At 35.9% G+C, this 27,930-nt stretch overlaps 1 protein-coding gene across 3 annotated transcripts in view; it reads left to right on the top strand.

Annotated features, from left to right (window-relative positions):
• The window catches only part of LOC149795989 (heat shock 70 kDa protein 12A-like), a 44,295-nt gene that overhangs the window by 10,195 nt on the left and 6,170 nt on the right, over positions 1-27,930 (top strand). For 2 of the 3 annotated variants that reach the window (XM_089965901.1, XM_089965902.1), the window contains 4 exons: positions 23,454-23,493; positions 23,837-24,136; positions 26,304-26,528; positions 27,263-27,413. In XM_089965901.1, the coding sequence (XP_089822027.1) occupies positions 23,491-23,493; positions 23,837-24,136; positions 26,304-26,528; positions 27,263-27,413 (679 nt within the window). In that variant the 5' untranslated portion in view covers positions 23,454-23,490. Of the gene's footprint in view, positions 1-1,861; positions 2,055-23,453; positions 23,494-23,836; positions 24,137-26,303; positions 26,529-27,262; positions 27,414-27,930 lie in introns of those variants that run through there. The other variant, XM_089965904.1, reaches the window with a different exon arrangement.

Here is a 27,930-nt window from a genome sequence, read left to right on the forward strand (position 1 = left end):
TAAGTTCATTTCTTTTTTGCACTTGCAAATGTGAAAGTTTCTGGTCCAGATCCTTCATAATTTCTGAATTCCGAAGATTTGTCACTCCAATATCAATAAAATCCGATGATATTCCTTCACTAAATATTCGCTCAGTGGGACAGGCACAACTAAATTAATTGCATGTTTAACTTGGCTATCTCTTTCAATATACTCTTTTAGCATGTTTATGTGGCAGAAATGTTTTTGTTTTCGCCTCCCAGGAGTATTTATGATGTAATTTAAATAATTTATTGTCCTGTCAACTGTGTGGGGACCACAATACTTGTCCTGAAGGGGATTTTGTGGCATAGGCAAGAGAGCCAGGCTGAAAACTCCTTTCCTTCGAGTTTTTATCATATCTTAACTTTACTTTTGATTGAGTAGAATGCATATTTGCTCTTGCTACCTCGCAAGCCTTTGACAACTTCTACTTAAAATTGGAAACAATCGAGATGATTCATTTCAGAATCTTCATTAGAAAGAAGTTTCTCTTTCAACAACTTCAATGGTCCACGCCCAGTATGTCCAAACCTTGTGGACGCACACACAATGGTCAACATGTATTGGTTATCTGACACTTGGTCTTAGGTAAGGGACCAACACAATCTACCATAATTCTACTAAATAGTTCGTCAAAGGCAGGAATAGGTTGTAGACGAGCCTTAGGTATCCTCTGGTTGGGTTTTCCTATCATTTGACAAGTATGACAAGATCTAAAGTATTTACAATCATCACCTTTGATTTTCGGCCAATAGAAGTGAGTCAAGATTTTGTGATAAGTCTTATTAATCCCTAAATGACCAGTCAAAGGAGTATCATGGGCCAAACTAAGTATTTCCTGTATGTAAGGTTTTGGAACTATAATTTGATACTTCACTGACCGCTCATCACCATCAGATACCGTCGGAGGTCTCCATTTTCTCATAAGAATTCCATTTTTAATTAAATAACAGACAAGAACTTCAGTGGCTTCAGTTTCACTAATGGCCATTTGAAATAAACAGGATATCTCAGGATCTTTTTCCTGTTCGACGACAAGTGACACCCTGATTAAAATAAAGAGAATGAGTAGTTAAAAGAGGATCGCTGTGATCAATACCCTTTGATTCATCTAAACAAGGAGTGAAGGTGACCTCAACAAAAGTCTGACCAATATATGTGTCAGCTAAAGGAATATTTCTTTATTTACATCATTCTCAAGAGCCTTCTCTTCCATAGCTCTGGTAACTGCACAAGCTGCGAATAAATCAGGAAATTCTTTTTCAATTTTATCGACTTTCTGATCCAAACAAGGCTTGTCAGTTACAAGTGGATTAACCACAACGTTGTCTCCAGCTAGGTCTTTGCCTAGTAATAAATGAATGCCTTCAGCGGGTAAAACAGACACTATGCCGACTGTCCTGGGTCCTGAGACTAAGTCTGATGACAAATTTACACAATGGAAAGGAATATTAACATAGCCGCTCTCTACTCCCTGAATAAGAACACTCTCATTGGAAGAATACGTCTCAGAAAAAGGAAAGGTACCTGACAATAAAAGACACTGAGACGCTCCTGTGTCCCTTAACATATGATTGGCCGAATCACCTAAGAGTGATATAGAACCCTTCTATCTGAATGATTTATAATTCTCCATGATAAAACTAGACTTGGTTTTATTAGACCCAACAAATGTATTGCTTTCAATACATGACCATGACCTTGACCTCTTAGAAATAAGAGCATTTGGAATAGGTCTGTCTTGATTCTAGTGTCTGTTTTTTAATTTGTAGCAATCAGAAATAATGTGTCCTTTCTTCTTGCCATAGCTGCACGCAGGAAGAGACAAGGATCTTGGTCAAGCTTATCTGAAGCTAGATTTTTAAAGTTGCGCCAGTTTGAGATTTAGAAGGGCTTGTATTAGGCTGAAATAATTTTCTGCCAGAAGACTGTTGAGTGGAAGTCTTATTTACAAAATTAGTTTTATGAGTTAAGGAATACTCGTCAGCGGCATGAGCAGCATTTTTAAAGGTTTCGATCTTATGCTCGTCAAGGTAAACATTAATGTCACTATGGACACAGTTCTTAAACTCTTCAACCAAAACGAGGTGTCTGAGGCTTTCGTAATCTTGTTCAACTTTCTTCGCTAAGCAATCATCTATCAAATAATTGCTCTTTTTCTCTAGCAAATTCGATATGAGTTTGTCCAGCTTATTTTTATAGTTTCTGAATTTTTGCCGATAAGCTTCAGGGACTAACTCATAACCCCTTAAGATACATGATTTAACCGTATCATAGTCACCACTTTGTTGAACTGACAGGGAACGTTAAATATCACTAGCTTTACCAATAAGTATACATTGTAATATTTTAGTCCAATGTTCTCTTAGCCATTTCAAATTTTCAGCAACTTTTTCAAAATAAGGAAATATTTGTCTACATCTTTTTCTCTAAAAGGGGGCACTGACCTAATATTCTTTGCAACATCGAAACTTAAAATTGTATTTGAAGTGGAAATGTGCTTTTTATTTGCAAGCTCCATTTCTTTTATTCTAAATTGATATACCATCTGTTCCTTCTCTCTTTGCATTTGCATCTCTCTTTCTCTCCTTCCTCTTGTATTTGTTCTTTCTCCTTCTCCATTTGTAAATGCATTTGCTCTTTCTGTAACTGTATTTTTTCTTTTTGTAACTGCATTTGTCTTTCTTTCTCTCTTTCTTCCCATTGTAAATGCATTTGCTCTTTCTATTTTTTCCAATTTCATTTATTCTTTCTCTTTCTCCAATTGCAACTGCATTTGTTTTTCTTCTTTATCTTTCTGAAGTTCCTAGCTTCCTCAACTCCAATTCCATCTTGTATTTTATTTCTAATTCCTTTACTTTTTATGTCAGAGTCTGATACAGACTTATTGATCGAAACCAAAGCACTTTTATTCAAAACATTCTTTTCTACCAAGTACTGGACCACAATATTTTTTATTTCTTGCTTCGTTAAGGAAGCTTTAGCTCAGAAAGATAATATTTTCTGGCAAGTTGAATTAATTCATCTTTTTTGAAAAGGTCTAATTGGTCCTGGATAGGACTTGAAAGAAAGGTTTCCACTTTTGATGACATTTTAGAAAAAGCTTGCCGATATCACTAACGATTTCAAAAACTAGGCGAATTCAAATTTCAAAAAAACAAAGTTTTCTGAAATATTTTAGCCAAAATTCAAATCGAGGACGAGAAACCCAATTTTTAAGCTACATGTTTAGGCTCGAATAAACAGTAACAAAAAATAGAGTGAAAACAACAAGCTTTGTAAAATTTAACAAATAATTTATTTTCCTGGAAACACACTATAAAAATGAAAAAATAAGAACTTACGGTTTTAAAAATTAAATCAAAAAATAATTCAAGAATAACCAACGAATTAAATTTTAGAAGTTCTAGTAATGAAATATTCTAATGAATTCAAGTTCGAGTCCCAACGAAAAATCCAAAATGGAAGGCGATGACGTATACTGAAGTAAGTACAGAGCTGATGTGTACAGTCCTTTGTTATTCCACAGTCAATAATATATCTGGTGTTTGAATTTCTGAATAAAATTTAAATAAATTTCTTTGTCCATGAATTCTGTATGAGTACTCAAATATTTCTAGAGAAACGATATAATCTTTTACAACCGAAAAATTAAAATAAAACTCAAAAACTCAAAACTGGTCACAACAGAAGAAAAGAACTTGGCATCAAGTGTTTAAAAGCCCAAACTGAAATTATTTCACAAAATATCTCTATTAAATCGAACTTCTGCGAAATTTCGGAAATGTCTGAATTGCGAAATAGAGGGTCACGTGATTATGTTTACATCTTAAAGTCACGTATTCCTAATATGACCCTGATAAAAACTAATCATTTTACCACAACAATAAAATAAAAATAAAAAGTTGTTTACTTGTCTTACTAATTTCTGATTCAATGTCGAGCACTAAGTCAAAATAGAAACAGTGTTTCTATTATTAGGTATTGATGAAAAGAATCAGGTCTAACGGAATATTCTGGAAAATATCAAATTCCATGTAAACAAAATTACATTAGTTTGACATGTAATTAAAATAAAGATTCTAAAAACTACAAAACAACCAAATTAAATCAAATAAACATAACAAGACCACTATGCCACTCGGGGCCCCTAGCTTGCACAGTCGATCTCAAGATCTGAAATCTCGACTCAAGTGCGTCTGATAGTAGAATACCTTAGTTTTGTTAAACTAATTTTCATACCACATTGTCATACCAACAGTAAGTGATCGGCTGAAATTCTTACCACAGTAAATATTATATTTCTGATCAAATTTTTGTACATAGGCTAAATATTATAGAACAGTCAATTGTTTCTAGTGTGAACGATATTCGCTGGTATTAATTACGTAATCTGGAATTTGATTAGCTGAGTTTGTCACTTCGCTGGGGATTGTATTTCTGATCTTTATATATGTTTATATTTGCGTACCTCATTTATATGCTTTAATTGTGCAATAATTAAACTCACACAAGAACGTTATATTGTTTCAAGTTTGAGCAAAATCTATTGAATTATATTTAGCTATTGATGAGGCACAGACAATATCTTTGGCTATTTAAGTTATAAGAATCAAAGTTATTTCTTTCAAAATTAATTTCCCGGTTTCAGAATCCTAAATGTTTAAAATGGTTGTTTAGTATTAGGACCTTCTCTCGTCTGGCAATCGGATATTGACTTTCTCAACATTTCCTGGAACCATAACTTAGTAATATTTTGATGACTCAGCATTGCCCGTAACTATAATTAAGTAACATTTTGATGACATTCGTTTGCCAGTAACTATAATTATGTAATAGGTCTATGACATACGTTTGCCAGTAACTATAATTATGTAATAAGTTTATGACATACTTTTGCCAGTAATTATAAGTAATATTTTTATGACATACGTTTGCCAGTAACTATAATTATGTAATAAGTTTATGACATACTTTTGCCAGTAACTATAATTATGTAATAAGTTTATGACATACGTTTGCCAGTAACTATAATTATGTAATAATTTTATGACATACGTTTGCCAGTAACTATAATTATGTAATAAGTTTATGACATTCGTTTGCCAGTAGCTATAATTAAGTAATATTTTATGACATAGGTTTGCCAGTAACTATAATTATGTAACATTTTGACGACATACGTTTGCCAGTAACACTAATTCAATAATAAGTTGAAGACATACGTTTGCCCGTAATGATAATTAAGTAATATTTTGACAACATACGTTTGCCAGTAACTATAATTAATATTTGTATGACATACGTTTGCCAGTAACTGTAATTAAATAATAATGGGATGACATGCGTTCTACTGAAGACATATCCTATAGTTTCTGTATTTCATACGTCAAATTTATCCAATAAACTTATACAAAAACAAACAAACAAGATAACTTCAAATCATTGTATGTTGCCACAGACATTAGTTTGATCACCCATTTTCCCCACGTCTACTTCACACGAAATTTAGCAATATTGGCTTTTACCAAAAATTATATCTAACTTATAAGAAATCCCTTTGCTAGGAATGACAACATTGCCATCACGTTCTGAAATTCCTTTGCTAGGAATGACAACATTGATATCACGTTATGAAATCCCTTTGCTAGGAATGACAACATTGCCATCACGTAATGAAATCCCTTTGCTAGGAATGACAACATTGCCATCACGTTATGAAATCCCTTTGCTAGGAATGGTTCAACATTGCCAACACGTAATGAAATTCCTTTGCTAGGAGTGAGACAACATTGCCATCACGTAATGAAATGCCTTTGCTAGGAATGACAACATTACCATCACGTTATGAAATCCCTTTGCTAGGAATGACTCAACATTGCCATCACGTAATGAAATCCCTTTGCTAGGAATGGTTCAACATTGCCAACACGTAATGAAATCCCTTTACTAGGAATGACAACATTGACATCACGTTATGAAATCCCTTTGCTAGGAATGACAACATTACCATCACGTAATGAAATCCCTTTGCTAGGAATGACTCAACATTGCCATCACGTAACGAAATCCATTTGCTAGGAATGACAACATTGCCATCACGTATACCTGCTAAACATCTGAAATAAATGACTCGCTATAGAAATTCATTGCGATTGGCCACAGTAGCCTAGTTATTTTAAAAAATGGGCAGGAGAACAGGAACGTCATTTCAACTTTTTTCGGGGGGGGGGAAGACTTTATTGGGGTGGGGCAAAACTTGATTCGGGGGAAGGAAAAACTTGACTCGTGCAAATATCAATGCGCCGGCTCAGGCCAAATAACAGATTAGAGAGATAATAATAGCAGAGACGTCATTTAAGAAAATTCGGGGGGAGGGGGCGAAACTTGACGGGCTTGTTAATTTTCGTATATAGACTACAGCAATTTTACAGTAGATGCAAATTGGAGGGGGGCAAGAGACCCCCGCCCCCTTCCCAAATGAATCGTGAGGGTCTGAGAATATTATTGATTAGGCCCGATATTATCCGATTGTGTTAATGTTTGTTTGGGTTCACCAAACAGTTACTGGGAGGACTATATTTGAATATTGGCACCATAAATATGGCCATCATCTGATATTTGCACTGGGTAAAAAAAAGAAAAGACGGTATAAGCACGTGATCAACACTTCACAAACCTTCAGGTTTGACACATGGGAACAGTTCAGTTCCTTCAGCCTTTTGTTTCGGGTGTGTGTGGTAATACACGGAACGGTTATGGATATCTTTGTTTCCCATACCACCACCTCCCATCCACCGTTTACTCTGCTGTATACTGTTTTAAAGTGGCAATGAACCTCATGACAACAACCGAAGATGATTAGACCTTAACTTCAGTTCTTGGCTGTGAATTGATGTTTATTTTCACGGAGCAGTGGGGGGGGGGGCGAACCCACCTTTTTGTAGGAGCGTCCAAATGTCGAAAATAAGCCTTCCTACAAATGATCGACAAAAAAGAAAAGTGTCGACAGATTTTAAAAAAGCATCGACACTTAACTGAGAAAATCTATCCGGAATTTTCTAATTGTCGTTGGTGATTTTTCTAGTTTATTATGCACGCGCTTTACGCAATTACGTCAACTTGAGGTCGCGCCCTCCCTGCTGCTATTAATTAAAAAAATTATTGTTATAATAAAATGGTACATCTGGAATCTCATACTGCAAGGATAGCCCGAGAGCGACTAGAAGCAATTAAGAAATTTCTCCCTGTTAGAGATTCATTTAGAGAAAACCTACAAGCGCAGCAGGAAGCACAAATTGAATATGAAGAAGACACTTAAAAGTTATTTAAACCTGTTACTACATCGTTAGCACTTACTGCTCAACAACAAAATTTTGTAACAAGGCAGCTAGCAGCAAGAAGCAACCGCTAGGGCGGCCACTGCTATCAGGGATGTTACAACAAGACCGCCTGGAGAAGTTTTCAATGATGCACCAGAAACGTCACTTGAATCCGAAGCTCCGCCGAAATACCAACGTGGTAAAGCAAAACTCAGGGAAGATATGGCAAAAAATATCATGTTGAAAAATTACGATAACGCGTTTGATCTTGTAGGTGAATTTGCTAATCGTGACCGTTACCTGGAACCGGGTTCACCACTGTTGACTTATGATAAGTGGGAATGGTTGGTGTTTATTACACATAAAGATATTCAGTGGGTCACGGCAAAGTACGACGACGAATTTACACAATTTAAGGAAGATGTTAAAGCAAGAACCGTTGCAAGTCCTGTTGTAACCGCAGATCTGTCAACACCGTTAAAAAAAACACAATCTTGCTCACCGCAACAGAAAAAACAATCTCCTCTATCACAGCAAAAACCACAAACTCTACCACCGCAGCAACAAAGGAAACAACAACCTCCTCCACAACAGAAAAGAAACCTCCTCAACAAAAACAACCTCCTCGATCACAATCTCCAGAAGAAGAATTTCTCGATGCAACAGGTGCTACTGGTAGTGGTTTGGGAAATAATCTTGTTTGTCCCGATAATACTCTCAATGACGTGTCATGGTTAGAAGTTCTTATTGGAGGAAAACGTGCCGGAAATAACTCACCAGAAATAATTAATGAAGCAGCTGATATTTGCCAGCGATTATTTCGCGGCGGCATCATGGATATCGGTGTTTACCGAGAACTTATCGATGAGCTCGTTGTTGATTAGTCACCGCGATTAGATAAATGATAAATAAGATAAGATGATCATACATAATAATTATCGTAGACCTGTACCGGTCAGAGTAGTAAACTCACGACTACCAGTCTACGGAGCAATTTACGGAGATGGACTGTTGAGGCTGTTCGTGATAAAATTCCTGGCGCTATTGGTAATCTTGCCAGTAAAGCGTTCTCGAGAGTCAAGGACAGACTAGCACGATTAATACGACGAAAACGACAACCAGTAAAATTACCAAGTACTGAAGTTATGCCAGCAAATGTCAGTAAAATAATAAATCAAGCGGCAAATCATAAACTAGCGGAATTATCTGAAGAAGCACAAAGAAATGTAGTAGCAAATTTAATAGCAGGAAGTGGTCTTTGTCGACGATGATTTAGATCGTAGTAATTACAATAAAATGTTTAAACGCGTATCCGATCCAGCATTTGACATGGACGCACCGATTCTTAAAGATGAATCAGTACGTGATTATCAATTTTATTCCTATGACGCAAGACAACCAAATCAGCGGGGAAGGATCGAATTACAGGTTCAGGATACAAGTAGATATGTCCTGCCCGCTGAGGCGTTTGTTGAAGTAGAAGGTAGACTTGTAACGAATCTTGTGGCTAATACGCCATATGTTCCCAATTTGCGTGTTGATTTTGTCAACAATGGGATTATGGCACTGTTTGATAGCGCCACATATATGATTGATGGAAAAAATATTGAATCAATTCAGAAGGATGTCGATGTTGCTACAACAATAATTGGTCTAGCGAGATATTCTGATGATTACACAAGATCAGCCGGTCAAACAATAATATTTGCTAAGGATATTACCGACAACGCTAATCATGTTCAATATACTAAAATACGGACCCCACAAGATACTGCAACTAATCCACAACCAGTTGATTTCGAACATACGGATAGACCAGGTGCTGCTTTTGATATTATAGGAAGTGTTAATGCAGCTTACAACTTGGGATTTGCATCACGCCGAGCGATGTTGAAAGGTGACAATAGAGAGTTTTCATGTGCAATTCCATTATCTCACATCTTCGGATTTTGTAGAAATGTTAGAAAGGTCATCTTTGGAGCTAAACATACAGTTGTGCTCGTAAGAAAAGGTGATGATAATGATGCAATCTGGTGAGTTGAAAGTGTTGCTGATGGTAAAGTTATTATAACGAAACTTTCACTGTGGATGCCTGTAATGAATCCATCTATTGCTGAAGAACAAAAATTACTCTCTTTTACGGATCAAGGCGGTAAATCCCTATTGCATGGTTAACAACAAGCACGGATAGTATGCAAAGTAACGCTAACGGTCAGATTACATGGCATATAGCATCACAGCAAGGTGTTTCTGCGCCACGACATATTTTTATTGCGCTGCAAAATAGTGATCGGACGGGTAATCAGGAACGTTCACATATGATATTTGACAACCTTGGAGTTAATGAAGTTTCCTTGCGGATAAATGGACATCAAGAACCAGCTGAAGATATATTGTTAAATTTTAATCAAAATCACGTAGCGCGTGCATATCATCGTTTGATGTCATTCATGGGACGTGATCAAAATGTGGATACCGGTTCGCAAATATCACAATATGATTTTACAACATTATATCCGATTTATTATTTTTCGCTGGAACATCTTGATTTATCTAAACAATCTGTCGTTGATATACACTTTCGAGCTCGTGTTAATAACCCGCCAGAACTCGCGGCTTGTCCACCAGTTGTTTATGGTCCTTACAGAGCAATCGCGGCCATACTCAGTGATAAAGCCATGTTACTTGAAGTGGTAGCGGTTGAATGAGAGTCATTGATGTACCAGTGGAAAATCTTTAATCGTGTTATTTAGAAAAAGATATTTATCATAAAATGTCATACAATTACGTTAATGTCACTCTGACTCCCGGTCAGGTGAAGAAACTTCAATCAAAAAACGCCACCAAATGCGGAACACAAATATCACTAAAGCGAGATCAGATTTCTAGTTGCGGTCCAAACAAATTATTATTGACAAATAATCAGATTAAACATCTCAATAAAGCGCTAGAATCAAAAACCAGAGTTCAATTTCATCTTTCTCCGAGCTCCATCAAGGACATGGTTAAAACAGGTGGTATTTATCCACTTCTTGCAGCAATACCGGCGTTAATAGCTGCTGCAGCCGTAGCAAAAGCAGCCGCGTTAGGTGCTGTTGGAACCTCTGCTGGAATGGCATTAAAGAAAGAAACAGGAAAAGGATACAAAAAAGGGACGCGGCCTAAGATTACCAGGATCTCGTTGAGGAAGAGGTCTAAGGCTTCCAGGATCACTTCGTTAGACGTTCCAGCATCAAATTTTGATTTACTTCATGCTGCTAAACAACTAAAAATATCTGAGTTTAGAGGTGTTTTCATGCGAGATCAATTACCATAATGACCAAGCAGTGTTGAAACGGGTATTATTAATCTTGACTCGAATTCAGGACCCGGTACTCATTGGGTATCATACGCAATTGATCCACGTGGAATTGTTTATTTCGATTCGTACGGGTTAGCTCCACCCGTTGAATTTATCAAGTATGTCGAGCCACTTCATAAAAAGGTTTGGTATTCAACGCTACCAACACAAACAATGACAGATCCGCGACCTTGAAGCAAATAATGTACTTGACGCCATATCAAAATCATCCAAACCGCCACATAAAGCTGTGCATGATTATACAAGTAACCGCTTCGTTACGCGCAAGGTGTTTTAAACAGATCAAGGATCTTATATAATGGTTGATATTTACGGAAGATCTTCCTCTACAAGTAAAAAAGTAAGAAAAAATCCGATGACATCGATTTGTCAAAGTAAGCAACTAAAGATGAACTCGCTGATATTATGAACCTGGATGGAGTTGACCGAAATGAAGTTGTTGTTTTTCAGGACCGATATGGTGTTTTGAAAACTTGTAACATCAAATGGAATGACATAGTTCGACGAGTACTCGGTGTGGTCACGGATAACATCCCTGTGTTTATTGACAGCGGAAAAATCAGAGATTCAAGTATATCGCTTGCAACCATCAGAGATGAAATTGCAAGAAGCGTTGCTAATCGCGTGAAAAATACCAGTGACACAATGACGGGAGAATTCAGCATGAACGGGAATAAGATAGTAGTTTTGAGAGATCCAACATCCGACGAAGACGCAACAACGAAAAAATACGTCGACACCAACTATAACACTGTATATTGTAAATTATACACGTTGCGGGCCGAGTATGACGTTCACGTAAACGCGTTCACAAATCTCCGAAGAAATTTTAGAAAAATTAACGAATCCGCGGAGGAATTTTTTGGTGATCCGTTGACCGTTGACGCATAACTATCTGATATCAAAATTAACATCGACACGATCAAACGAAAACTCGAAGACATCGTAGCGGAGATTCCTGAGATCGTTAACAAAATTAGTTTGATTAAAATTCCACCTTTAATAACTCCCGGGCATATTACCAACATCATATACACGGTAACATCGGGATTTGCATCATGGTCAACGCAGAATAAAACTTAAATATACCGCAAGAGTCACTGACGTGTAAGGCTATCTGTGTTCAGTGCTGCAAAATTCGAGATATTTACAACGTATCCATAGCGTCATTCAACTGATACGTTTTCTGGAGTTGTAACTATTATATTAAACAAGGGAACCGAAGAAACATTTATTCTGGAAGCAGCTGATAAGAAATTAAACTCAACATCTTACTGGTGGTGTTTGGAATTTGTAGCTGAAACACCTCAATTATTTGCTGCATAAAATATAATGAGTACCTCAATCGACGATGCATCTCAATACAGGTATAATCAAGCGCGTGAATGGCAAGTCAAATTAAAAGATATCATCGAACAATATACGGTAAAAGTTAAAAAAATATCGACGACGACAGGTTATCGTCGACGTGATTGTTTATTCAGTATCTGCTGTTGTTGCTGGAACAGGTGTTATATTGTCAACAATGACAATGATGGCACCAGTAGCCGTAACAATCTGTATTTCAGCCACAACAACAATCGCAGGTGTTCTTAATATCGTTGCAAAGAAAAAAATACTTGCATGAATGAAAAATTATCCGATTACATAATAAAATTACACACAGCGACTGTCGCATACTCGAAGTTATCTTCGTTGTTATCAGCAAGCCTCAGCGATGGAATAATTTCTGATTTTCAGTTTTCAGAAATGATTAAAATATATAACAGTGCTGTTAAAGGTACGAGTATTAATAATGACATCAGTAGAGCTACTCCAGCAGATCGTGACAAATACAGCTCCACCAAAAACAATGATGATCTCGGTAAACTCGACTAATCCTGAATTTAGTGTTAATTTTCCAACTGCCATTCGCGCAAATGAAATCGCGTTAGCGCAATTACGAGTATATTACACGTGGCCAATCATCAGATCGAAATCATTTAATGGAACACCAGCAAATAATTCGCTTGTATTTGCTAATAAAAACAAACCAGATGGAACACCTGACTGGAACGTTGTTGGAATACCAACTGGCAGTTATGAGGTCGAGGAAATCAATGAAGAATTTCAACGTAGAATGAAATCAATAACAGGAAAAGAAGCAAAAATATCAATTAAAGTTCATGAACCAACTTTATCAGCAACGATTGAAATACATTCAACTGATTACGCCGTTGATATTTATCAATCATCGATAAGATCCGTACTAGGTTGGCCTGAAATCCCACCACCTGAAAAACCAATACCACCAGAACCGAAAAAGTCTGATTATGTCACGGATAGGCAATGATATCATGAAATTACCCCATCATACAAACAACGTCTACTTAATATAAAAGACGAAATTGATTACTTAATTTTATTCGACGGTAAAGGTGATGTATCCTGGCTTTTTAAAATTTAAAACAATGTAAGGGGGCGAGGGCGGGTAGTGTTCTTCCCTTAACTGATATCATTAAATATTTTGAGGAAATCAACCGAGAATACGAAACACAACTAGAGCGACTACGGCAATATTTCCAAGAATGTATCTTTGATGCAACGAGTTCATGTAGAGAAATAATTGGTCGCGTGGAGGCATTAAATCAGCTTGTATCTGACATGGAATATATCAACCGGCGAGTAATCCAGGCAACACTTAATAACACCAGCAACGACAAACAAGGTTTTTTAATCGCGTATTCGATAAAAGAAGCTGATCTACCCAATTATAAATTCCCCGGACATAACGTGGATGAACTAAAAAAATCTCTCAATGATCTTATCAACGAAAACTTTCCTAAAATACTTGATGCATGGAGAAAGATGGTACCACCAGCAACTGTTCTCCGATACAACAATGACCCACAAGGAGGCGGTAGACATGATTCACCAAGAATCGTTAATATAACATCAATGATCGCAGTCAATCTTGTTTGTGACGTAATCGATGGCATCTATCAAATAGATATTGGAAAGTCAAATCAGGCTCAACAAGGATATATTCTATACACGTTCACACAAAAAGTATCTCCTGGGAGTTTGATCGTGCAAGAGCCAACCAATCCTGTTTATCTACGTACACATAATCAGTATTTGTTACGAATCGATTTCAAATTTGAAATATTTTTATTTTTTCTGAAATTGATGGGGTAGTTGGTACTCAGAATCGTGCAAACCGATCAATTTCGTAATTTTGATAGGGTAGTTGGTACTCAGAATTATATAAAATGATCAAATGTTATGATAAAAAAATATTTCTGATTAAAAAATATTTCAGAAAAAATAAAATGTTTCTGAATAATATAAATATTTCTGATAAAATAATATAAAATATTTCAGAAAAAATAAAATGTTTCTGTTAAAATAAAATAAATGTTTCTGATAAAATAAAATATTTCAGAAAAAAATAAAATATTTCGGAAAAAAAATAATTCAGAAAAAATAAAATACTATATTTCTGATAAAATATTACACGTGCTCGGTCGTTTCATCAGTAACGAAGTTACTCGCTGACATAATTTATCTTAATTGTCTTATACTAGCACTGATTGCTTTCTTTGCCTCGTATTCGCGGGATAATTCCGATGTAATTTTTTCTACCGCAGCAGAAAGAGGAACGAATTCCTTCACTTGATCATCTTCTATAGCAGCTAGCGACTGAAACATCGCAGCCTGAAATCGTTTTATGAGCCTGTATTCGGATGATAGTGTGTGTTTTCCTTGGTTCTTACGATCTTGTAAAATTTGAAAATCAGAAATTACTTTTTCAGGATTTAGTTCATCAGATATATTAATTCCATCTGTTTCCAATTTCTAATACCAGAAATAATATCATTAATATTTTCGTAGTTCATTGTTATACGGTATATATTTATTTAACTCAAAAAAATATATCCCAATGTGAACCTCTAATCGAGTGTTTTAGCGAGTTCAGGAGGATGTTTCAAGGACAGCACAACATCTATGATGAATGAATGAATGACGACACAAGATATAATCCCCTTATGAACCCCTAGTCGAGTGTTCTAGCGATTTCAGGAGGATGCACGAAACACAATCCTATGAGAGCCCCTAACCCGTCAAACAACGGTCTAGAGGCTCAAGAGGGTGTGTTTGGTGAAGACAGTACAACATATAATCCCCTTATGAACCCCTAGTCGAGTGTTCTAGCGAGTTCAGGAGGATGCACGAAACACAATCCCCTATGAGAGCCCCTAACCCGTCAAACAACAGTCTAGAGGCTCAAGAGGGTGTGTTTGGTGAAGACAGCACAACATGTATAATGAATGAATAAATGAAAGGACAGTACAAACATAAATTTTAATTAAGGATGGCACAAATATATATGGAATATATACAATGAATGACAATCCCCACATGAACTCCTAATCGAGTGTTCTAGCGAGTTCAGGGGGTACAAGAAATATATACAATGAATGAATGAATGACATTACAAACATAAATCTTAATTAAGGACGGCACAAACATATATAGGGCCATCTCTACGCTCAACAGATTTTGACACACACACCCACATAATCAGCCCGTGGGTGAAACAAAAGATGTATCCACCACCGGTGACGTGGTGGAGGGTATCCTTTTTTCTGTTGAGTTTTGAGGCCTGGCGGGGCCCCAATTAATTATAAAAATCGCTAATAAGCGTAACCACCGACATTTGTCAGCCATTGGGACTCGATTGCCGAGCCTCGAGTTCAGTAATTCTACGCGCTAGCAATAGGCCACGGAATCATCTGACAAATATATGTTTCAGAAATTATTAAATCGGTTTCTGAATGGATTGTATATATTTCTGTATGGATATAATAAAACAGCGGTTTCTGAATGGATTGTGTATATTTCTGTATGGATATAATAAAACAGCGGTTTCTGCCTTGAAAAAATAGAGTATTTTATCGTAATAGCGAAAGCATCCTAAAATTGAATATTTTTCACCCACTGCACCATCAAATATTTTATAGTTACCTACAGATCAGTTTCTGAACACACTGTAAAATATATAAATGTAACAGCGTGTTCTGCCTCAATTTCTCGTAACAGATTGCAAATATCTACACTCAAAAAGCTTGTTCTGCCTTGATAAAATATATGTACATCTCCTACCACTGCACCATCGAACGTTTTATTACCTACAGATCAGCTTAAATATTTCTGCATTATAAAGGCGGTTTTTGAACAGATTGTAAATATCTGCACTAACAGCGTGTTCTGCCTCGATTTCTCGTAACAGATTTAAAACTAACTCGCTACATTGTACGATGTAAAATACGTTTATTCTTCTATTTTGTAAGCTAAAAAAAACATAAATATCTTTCTGCGAGTATAATTATTGACATTAATTACGACGTAGATGTTAATTGACTAATTACGACCATAAAAATCAGAAATCTACGGAGAAATATATATTTTACAGAATTATCCCCCTTTCGCTTAAGTCGAAAAATAAGTAGTATACGATTGGAGAATGTTGGGTCACCAAAAAATAAATGGTTAATAAATGTAATTCGAGGTAATTACTTAATAGTGATGATAGTTTATCTCATTAACAATATTGGAAGGTGATTTTCTGTTTATATTTCTTGGAAAAAGTAGATTTGGTTATATTTTCTGCGAAGTATTTTACCACACGCGAGTTAATATCAAAGTATTTACCAGCTGCATACATCGATTGAAATACTCTCTCTTCGCCAGTTTCTATGTTTGTAGATTTAACTGATCTTGCAATTTTTTCATGCTTAGCAGTATTACCACGTGCAGAGTTCTCGCTTTGTGTGATAGCCTGAAGATTGGATACAATATTGTCGGTTTTTACACCGTTGATGTGATCGATTACTAGACCATCTTTCATCACTCCGAAGAAACAATGATATGTGAAACGATGACAGAAATAACTTTTCTTTTTATCAACAGTAAATTGGAGATAACCAGCATTATTAACAGTACCAACTGGTTTTTTCAATCGACTGTCTTATCACACCATCAATATTTGATTCGTAGTTTGTTATTATAGGATATGAAATAAATTCTTGGCTCATTTATATGGTGATATTATTTGTTGAAATCATAATTTGTCTGAAAACTTATTTAGATAATCCTCCACGGATTTTATAGCTCCATCACTGACATTATTTTTTTATCATAGTATCTTTTAAGCTCGCGATATTTTTTCCACAACCTTTCGCACATAACTCTGTTTTGCCTCGTACTCCAACACCACATCGCAGACACGGCATCGGTCCTGAACAACCTTTACGAAACGCTCTGCAAATGAATCCCGCAGAATTCCTTCCTGCAGGGTTTATTGCAGGGAGTAAATGATCCGATCATCAACCATTTGCACTTGTTCTGTTGAGACATTCTATATATAATATTTTTTATTTAAATACTTGTCTGAAATATAATATGGGAGAATTCGAGAGATTATCCAGAATCAAGCCTTGGAAGACAAGTAAATTCAACCTCGACAGGATATCTTCTGATTTGCCAATAAAACATCTAGTTGATAAGAAAAATAAAAGTTTTATCAATAAAATTCACGACGCCAAGAAAGAATTTTACGCAGATGGTGTATCTCATGTCTGGTCAACGTTCAAGATTTTACGCGACAAAGATATCATCGACGCTACGTCGTGTTAACAGAAACAGATAATTGGATTATCCGTGACAAATATGATCCTGTCCACAGTAATAAAAAAAACTGTCATACTGAGTAGAAATTCCAAACCAGGAGCGCTGACTGGTATTGGCAAACCGTATTATGAACGAGCATATCCTGTAACAGCAGTTATTTATGGAATCTATGTGATAAATGAAAAACCCAACATTAATAAACTGGCGCCGATGAGATTTTCAAAAATAAACTATGTAGCCGAGCGAGCAACGGAGCATTTTACAAACACGATACGCGGAAACGGTCCGACGAAATTACGACGTGAAAAAATAAACAAATGGGCTGATTTAGTGAAGGATACTGGAGCTACAATAAACGATGTTGCTAAGTTGGAAAAAACACTAAAAACTATAACAGAGGAGATTTTATATAATTCGAAACATTATAAAAAAGGAGGAGCTCCAATAAATATCATTGATCATAACGCGCACGCGTGGACTAGCGCAGCACTAGTGTTTCCATGAAATCGAACTGTTAAATACTATCGCGGAGATATGTTTGATTTTATTAACGAGATAAGTAAAAACGATCCTGTGTCAGTATGGGTATTTCAAAGTTCTAACGACGAATCAGATATGGAAGAAAAAAATAAATTTGATCAGTTTGTAAGACCGAATGGCGTTATTTATCGAACAGATCTTCTCCACGAAAAAATGAAAAATCTTGCGCCGCAATATACTGATGATACTAATGAACTATTGAGCAACTGTTTTACTGTTCCGTCAGTTGCGGCTCATTTTGCTAGAAAGAAAAATTTGTGGAAACCAACTCGGTCCGATTTTCTTGATGATATAATATCAAGTTGTGTCGGATACGGACAGGGTGGATTGTGGAATACCAAGTATAATTATAAAGATGTTATTTTGGTTGATATGGTTGCATGTTATCCTGGAAGTTTTCTTGGATACGGAGATTGTTCTGTGTACTTTGAGCGATTCGGTCATCCGACGCACGAGATGACACGTGTATCGATAAATGGACTATTCCCGGATTTTGACTTAACTGGATTTGCTTGTATCGAGTCATTTGAAATGTCTAAAGATCTCCATGCGATTTGTTATACTTGGTTTGGAAAACATTTGTCAGAAAAAATGTAGGCACCAATAGTATTCTTACGGTATATACTCGATTGTGCGATGTTAACATATTGATTGTAATTGAAGCAATTATATCATATCGGGAACAAACCGAAGTTTGGTTACCACAACAAAAGAAATATTCTGATGATGAAAACTCCGATATAACCGATTACGAAAATAAAATTACAAAATTACAAATAATCGGCAAGTATACCCAAGGAGGAGCATATGATCACAGACGATATTGTACAAGATTGATTATGGATGATGCTGAGTTAGATTTTATAATCGCTGATACAACGAGCAGAAATACGTTTATAAGTCGAGAAATTGCTTTCTTGTCAAATGGAACTAAATTAGGTACAATTGTAAGTTATATGGACGGTGAGTCACCTCAGTATACTCATTTAAGATCATCGATGCTCACGTACGTTTCAATAAATTTATTATCGATGATAAATAAAGTTTCTACACTCGCTGTCAGAGTCGCTACAAATTCGTTTAATATCAATAAAAAATATTTAGGATTACTAGAACAACTACATATCGGTACTTGTACATCATTGGGTTCACGGAGAATAAAAAAGGAAAATATACTTGATTATTCCGAATCAGCTGATGTTGCGGTTAAAGATATTTATTGCAAAAAACATCAAAAACTAAAATTATCATCTGCACCGTCGGTATACGATCCAATAACTAGAAATAAAACAGTTTATCTAAACGGAAATGGATGTCCTGGTAAAACCACTCGAGCGATCGAACTGTTTCAGAACTCAGATATGATCGTGCTAACACCCACACACAGACTCGCGCGAGAGATGAAACAACGAGGAGTACAATCATGTACTTATCATAGCTTCTTCCGATGGAAGGGTGATGCATGGACTTCTTCGAGGATGGGAGAAAAATACATTCCGAGGATTATAATATGGGATGAAATATGCACGGTGCCGTTAGAAACATTAAAAACATTTATAGATTGGTTGTTAACAAGAAATACTGCTGTGATAATGGGCGGCGATCACTGTCAACCATCGTTGGACCATCTCCACATAATGGGTTAAAAAAGTTCGTTGATTATTACGAAGAAATAAATGATGATCATAGAGCAATTGATGAAGAATTAAAACAGTTTAAAAAATTAATCAGACTACAGACGAATAAAATTCAATGTGAAGTAATGCGTGGAATAATTTCAGAAACACCCATGAACGACTTTCTGCAGACGTAGAAACCGAATGATCTGATAGTTGCAAGTAGAAAAATAGTTTGTGATACACTTCAACGGGAATTGTTTCAGTTACATAAAGAAAAATTTCCAACATTGCCAGTTCCGTTATGTTATCGACCAGCCGATACACGGCGGCAGAATATTGATGTTGATATACCAGGACAGACCGAGAAACAGAATTTAGTATTAAATGATATTGTCACAGTTGATATCAACGCTGTTGAAGATGCATTATCGTTGAACAAATCTCCGTGGACACTAGGATATGCAATGACGATTCACTCATCTCAGGGATTAACTATTACCGATACAGTTGTTTGGATTATAGATGATCGTATCGAGTGGTCAAACTTAGTTTATCTCGCAGTGTCTCGAGTCAGAAGAATATCTCAGTTGCAGAGAATTGTCTTGGACGAGTCAGTGACTAGTGATGATATTGACAATGATATAATAAGAAAATATTAGCTGGTTATAAACAATCTGATAAAAAAAAATAAACACGATTTTGATCTTGAATTTATCAGCACGTTGAAACAACAGCAGAATAATTATTGTATAAGTCGTAATTGTGTGATTTATGGAGATATTCAAATAATAATCCAAGACAATTTACCGTAGATAGAAAAGATAACAGTCGCGGTCATACACGAGAAAATGTAATGTTGACCTGCGTTAAGTGTAATCGACGTAGGGGTGCTAGTTAAGTGATCGCGGTGGTAATTGCGTATCCTCAGGAATCACCTGTAATTGTTCACGTGTAAATCCACGTTGAGGAGCAGTTCAATCTAATCTACAGATTGCGGGTCTACCTGAGGATCTTGTCACGGTGGATATCTTATGTGTGGTAACACTCCAAATAGGATCAGTCGCTATTTTTTTACCACCTTCGAGTTCACCGGATTCATATAAATACCTTACAGTAACATTACCTAATACTGGCTGCGCTGAAAAATCACGTCATTGTACGGGTATATTTTTTTGTTGTAATTGCATTAATAGGTTTCATGTTGGTCATTCGAGTTACTTCATTATTTAACGCAGTTATCACACTTGGTAATCTTGCAACCCATTCACGAGATCTCTTGTCTTGAATAAATTCCTTCGCGTATTGATATCCAAATAACCGCTCAGCGAGTGTTCGATTAAATCGCTCAACAATTGCCTGATCACAATGAATTGCATTGTGTCCTCGTCGTATTTTGACATCATATCGCTCCATCAACGATAATACTAGACCAAGAAATTCTTTGCCAGGATAAACCTGTAGCAGCTCTGGCCATTGCAAGTTCCACGTTGATAAATTCTTTTAAACGCAGAAGCTGCTTCAGCAGCTGTCTTTGTCAATAATGGTTCTGCTTCTTTATATCTACTTGCAACATCAACAACGGTTAGCGCGTATTTGTATGTTTTTCTGCGTACAGTATCATGTGGTAAAAATAGAATATCAGCTTGATGAACTTCATTAGGGACGCTGACATCGGAATACGCGTACTGAATTTGTTTCGGTGGTGGTAGGTAAATTTGCCATATTGCCTGTTTAGATAACCATTTTTAGCGGTAACACGTGCGACTTTTGCTGAATCAGCGAGTTTACTAATTGCTGCATTACCTTTCCAGTATCCTCTTGGGGAATAATAAATCGTTCCCATTTATAATTAATTACCAGCACCTAGCGCTAATTTACCTTTCATCGCGGATCTTACTAACCAATTAGCTAACGATTCTCTTATATTTTTATTTTTTATAGAATTTAACGCATGAATTAATTTCACATCTGCGATATGTCTGTCTTGTAGATTTTCACTTTTGTACGCAACATCATGAACATGACACGCTTTATAAGTCGCGTTTATTGGATACTCACCTGGTTTTGGTTGATCCTGATTATCAAGTCTGATATCAAGCCGAGTACCAGGACCACAATAATATATATCCTGGTAGATTGTTTCTCCAGGGTATTTAGCCCATGGGGTTCCTGGGAACTTTGACATTAATGTAGCAATATCACCACTGTCTTTTTTAGGTAAAAAAGAAAACTTTTTTCTGTTACATACTGCACATCTTCCACCATATGCTATTCTCGCATTTTTTGTTGTGACCGTGGATAGATCATTAGGTGGGGTTTTGGTTCTACAACGTAAACAATATAGATTCATATGTTTATGTAATATGGATATAATTGATTTCTCAGCGACTTGAAAACAAGAGCCAGTTAAACACCATCCTGCGTTGCCAAATTCGATCAGAATGATAATAATAGGACCATCTGGATCGGGTAAGACACAATTGTTACTTAATCTTGTAATGAGATGGCTAAAATTGGATAAGTTGTATCTGGTGGCGCCATCAGTTGATGATCAGAGATGCTACGATGTGCTTAAAGATTTTAATGAAAACGCGCGATTACTGGATGACGATGTCATTAAATTTATAACCGATATTGATGAAGCACCATCTGTTGATGATCTAGATGGATTTATTAATAATTTAGTTGTATACGATGATGTAATGCTAGACAAACAATCAAATCCAGCTAGAATATTTTCTCGAGGAAGACATAAAAACACTGATGTGATATATGTTACTCAGCGATACGTACAGATTCCGAAAGTAATCAGGGATAACTTTAATGTTTTAGTTGTGTTTAATGGCGTAGACACACATACGTTGCGCAATATTCATCAAACTTGGTGTAGCGGAGATATGGATATAATTAAATTTAGAATTTTTTTTTCACGAGCGCAAGCTACTCCGCATGGATTTATAACAATATATTTATATGATCCTAGATCCCAATATCGTGTAGGTCTTGATAAGATATTTGGATAAATTAAAAGCAGTAGGGAGGGCGCGACCTCAAGTTGACGTAATTGCGTAAAGCGCGTGCATAATAAACTAGAAAAAATCACCAACGACAATGAAGTAATACTAATTAGAAATTCCACAGAGACTCTCTCAGTAAAGTATAGACGCTTTTTTAAAAAATCTGTCGACGCTTTTCTTTTTTTGGTCATTTGTAGGAAGGCTTATTTTCGACATTTGGACGCTCCTACAAAAATGTGTGCTCACTGTGCGCATTTTGTTCTATGTTGTTTTTCATTTTAGTATTTGTGTAGATATGTTTACTTGATATATTCTCGAACGAAAAGTAGTTTTGATTACTCATTACCAACGCCGCTTAGAACTGGAATCTAATGCAAACACTTTGATCTCTTTTGTAACGTTCATGCGACTCATAGATGAAGCACTCGATTTTATTCTTCGTTGAAATTACATTCACAATCCTCAACGAGTCTTTTTTTAAGATATTGTCTCCGATTATACAGTTTTAGAAATGGTATCGATTTCATGGTTTTATTTTATCAACGAATTTTCTTTCCCCCCTCCCCAATTTTTGAGATATTTTTATATGCTTTCGGTATACAATTACGTAAATACATACAAACACACATACATGTATTTGCATTACAGGTCAGCATCAGTGATTCTGGGTCGTGGAAAGGGTCTATAATTCTTTCACCTCACCAAAATCGCTTGTTTACCGTAATGTTCAATTATATTTAAAGACAATGAATAATTTGGAAGCTTTTAATTTCTTAAATGTATCACTATGGTCTTTCATTATCGTCTAAACATTGCGTGTCTTGAATTTATACAGAATAACTGTGTCAGGAACAATGAGTCTTGTGTATATGTGTTAGTTCTCAATATTCCCTTTTTGCAGGTGATTAGTCTCGTCCTGATGTTGCCGAAACTTAACAATGGTAAGTTTTTATATTAAATTTCAGCATTTCAGACTATCTTAATAAAACTATCAGCACTTTAACTTTTTCTGCGAGTAAAGTACAGTGTGGAAACAAACATAGATTTCATTAAAATTGACTTTGGAACAACATATTCCGGATGGACTTTTTCATTCATGCACGAATATCAGTCAGATCCTTCGAGGATAACTGGTCTCATTAAAATATACCTAACAACAGAGGACAAAAACGGGAAACAATAATTTATGCTGCGTTTCGATAGACATTCAGCATGAAACGAAACCTTGGGTCTCTACCATTTATGCCAGAAGACTGTAAAATATTCTATTTTCTACATTTCTAGGCATCAAATACCAGCCTTCTTGTTGCCGCAATTGACTTTGGAACAACCTACTCCGGATGGGCCTTTTCATTCAAACACGAATATCAAGCCGATCCTACAAAGATCACTGGCAAACAGTGGACTGGAGGGTCACTTGTATCCATGAAGGCCCCGACTACTGTCTTGATAAAACCCGATGGAGAGACCTTGGATTCCTTCGGTTTCGAAGCTGAAAGTCGTTATGCAGAGTTGGCTTCCGAAAATAACCATAAAACGTTTTATTACTTCCGTCGATTCAAGATGCTGCTGCATGGAAAAACGGTACTACTGCTACTACTACTACTACTACTACTAATAATAATAATAATAATAATAATAATAATAATAATAATCATGATGATGATGGGTAATGTATTGACAGAGTTCTATCTTCTACCTTATTCCTGATATGACCATTTTGTAACCGTAGAGAAGTTAACGTCTAATTTAACAACTATAATAATCATAAAGAAAGAGCGTTACTCGTCCTGACACATCAGTCTATGGACTGTGCGGTCTTATTTGTACGTTTACCTTGTTCTGATTTCGAGATAATCAAGTACATCGTCGAGGAAGAACTAGTTTACATCCACACAACATAAACACTATACAAGAAAGTCGATGGAAAACCTGAGGTGAGTTGAGTAATTACATATCAATCATCCGGAGAACCAACATGTCTGACCAACTTCCAGATTGTGGCGAAAATCAGTGTCATCATAGACAAAGTACTACAACATATACTAAACTGCCAACCAATGGCAAAAAGATTATGATAGCGTAACGTTCCCGCGCCCCCTTTGGGACCGAATAAAGTACGAGACAAACTGCCTAACTCTCTAATATATATATATATATATATATATATATATATATATATATATATATATATATATATATATATATATATATATATATATATATGGTTGTCTCAAATTGACAGTTTCGGCTTCATTAGAATGCTTTGAAATCATCTGCAGATACTAAATCTATTGAAGATTAAATTGTAATTTATTCGCATGTGTATATAGATCATATCAGTCAGCAGGTCGTCTCACAAAATGAAATTCTCTCTTTAAGTCCGACATAACCTTAATTATTACTTATGTATGCTTGTAAATAAATCGACATTGTAAATTAAAGGTAGAAAGGTAAACACTGGTCCTGCTTTGCATAATCAAGCACTGTCGTAGCTTAAAACTCCATACAAAATTACAATGAAGAACAGAAATGCGTTGGAGATGAAGACTAATGCAGCTTATTTTATCTATATTCAAAATATTCATCTGCCAAACCTGTCATGTCTCGATTTTTTTACAGACAAACATCCAAATGATGTAATTTATGTGCAAAAGAATCCATAATTAAACTTTGCCATATACATTATTTTGCCAATTGAACTGTAGTGGCATTGTAACTTCCTATGGCACTGCAATCGCACCAATAATCCAGAATTACCTTTATAAAAATATGACTGCCTTCAAGGGCACACTGCGATAATGCCGTGATACAGTCCACCGCATTGATGATGAAACTACAGATAAAGAGTGTGAGGCCTTTTTTTATCAGCATTGAATTTTGACTGTAGTTTTCTCGTCCCCAGTTGTCCTTATAACCGATAGGCGTCAATTTATAACCCATAATTCCTCATCTTTAAGAATGTTTTTAACTTTTCAACCACGTATAAAAACAATATAGAGAAAGCTAACCTGAAGCTTTTGTCCTCAAGCTACCGACTTCATCTGCTTGAATAAATCAGTCTGCTGATTAAGTCCTTGAAAAGTTAAAAACACTGTCAAATATGAATAATATTTCTACACAGTTAAGCTTTCATCATTATTCCTCTCATGAAAACCTACCAGTTCTCCACTACTTTGATCGAATACAAATCTAAAATGTGCTGCAGTTACCTCCTGATGACATATTTTAAGTATTGCAATAAGACGATCATCTGAAATTTTATATAAGGTGAACATTATTACCCATAATGCACTGATTCGTTAGGCTTGAATTGCAATGCACTGATTCGTTAGCTTGAATTGCACATCTGAAATATGTTTTTGCAACAAAGAATAAACAATTCTAAAGCACCTATCTGTATTTATCAGTTTCTAAGCTTTGTCTTTCAAAAAGTATTTTTGGATGGACGGACAGGAATCTTAAGAATGCTGTAAGGTTCTTGTACTTATATTTGCACGTTGGCAAAGTTCTGTTATTATGCATGACATTTTTTTAATTAAAACTTATTTTTGCGTTATTGTGTTGGTTTAACATCTAACTCAATATAAAAATGTATCCTTATTGAAGCGTATCATCCACAGGCATCTGATAAGAACATGAATCTTGCAAATCTTGTAAATGTATCGTTATTAAGACATTATCATCTACATGCATTTGCTGGGAACATGAATCTGAAAAATATATCTTTATTGAAACGTATCATCTACAGGCATTTGATAAAAATATGAAACTGGAGGATGAAACACAAAATTCTCTGCCTGCAATGACCGTCTTCTCGTTGGTCATCCGGTACCTGAGGGAGGATCTGTTAAAGACTAGCGGAGATAGACTGGCCAGTGGTCACCTAAGAGAGGATGAAATCATGTGGATTTTGACAGTTCCTGCCATCTGGAATGACGCCGCCAAACAGTTTATGAGGATGGCTGCTATTAAGGTTAGTCAAATATTCACCTTATAAAATGGCACCAAACTGAACTAATTATTGTTGTAAACTTTGTAAAATTGTAAAATTTTAAAATGATTATTGTATATTTTTATTGCTATTCTGTAGGTTTTAATACAGGTGTTCACTTATTTGATGGATTATATAAGATGAATGTTGCCTATTTTTGGGATCTGTTGTTGAAATACTTGTAACCCGCCTATTTTGAAATATGATCGGTAGATTTAAAAATATACAAAATCACATATCCCTTCTGCTTAATGTATTACTGCTTCTTGTGAACTGAGCACATGCCTAAATAAATGCAGCGCTGACAGGTTTATCTAGAAATTACAGGGAAATAATGACTTTACGTTATTCGTGTTCAGGCTGTATGAAACCGTCTGTATGAAAACATTTAAAATCTGGGGAGGGTAATAAATAAGCAACCTAAAGTTGATATTTTTTTATTAATATTTTCCAAATGGCACATGTTACGTCGATAATATATGTATTCAAATAACCCCAATGTCATTTTGGTGGTACATAAATATTGGACAAAAAGTATCACGTGGTTTTATTATTTTAAACATGTTACTAGCTATTGTGTAAGCTAAAACGTCGTGTAATTGAGAGGGACAATTTTGCATATTACGGGTGAAAAGGTCCGATTACAGAATCGTTTTCACCTGCCTGGAACCTTAATCGAATTTACGTTTTGCAAATATGCATTTATATTTTATCAGGCAGGAATCAAGAACGAAAACTTTAGGATTGCACTGGAACCGGAAACGGCATCTGTTTTTTGCCGCCTTCTTCCAGTAGAGAAAATGGTAGATGGAGGCGGAATGTCTTCTTTCAAAATCGGCTCCAAGTACATGGTGCTAGACGCCGGGGGTAATGTCACACATTTTGCTTAATATTTGGGAAATTTTCTCATATTAGATTTGAGCAGTGGAGTGGTCGCCTTAAACCTACTGCACCTTTCTTTCTGTTCTGTCGTTGAATGTTTGAAATCACAATATCATCAAAAAGAGGCTATGGAATATCACATTCGTTTCGTTTGAGTGTATAAGGAGAATCATATTTTTGTTTTAAAATGTAGTCGAAATTACAGTACAATTTTGTGGGAACCAGGGGCAGATTAAGGCTCACTGGTGCCCTAAGCACTGACAAATCTTGGTGCCCCCCTCCTTTCCACGTACACCTGGGAAGATAACCCTAGGGTGCACCATGATCAAGAAATAGAACATTATGATCAATTTGCACTAGTTTTATCAATTTTTTTACAAATCTTCATATGTTTTTTTTTTTCTTTTCACCCTTTTCTCAACTTTGTGGTGCCCCCTTTGGCCCTGGTGCCCTAAGCACGTGCTTAGTCTGCTTAATGGTTAATACGCCCCTGGTGGGAACC

This window comes from Sinohyriopsis cumingii, chromosome 7, assembly GCF_028554795.1.
Source record: "Sinohyriopsis cumingii isolate HCF-2022 chromosome 7, ASM2855479v2, whole genome shotgun sequence".
Taxonomy (NCBI): domain Eukaryota; kingdom Metazoa; phylum Mollusca; class Bivalvia; order Unionida; family Unionidae; genus Sinohyriopsis; species Sinohyriopsis cumingii.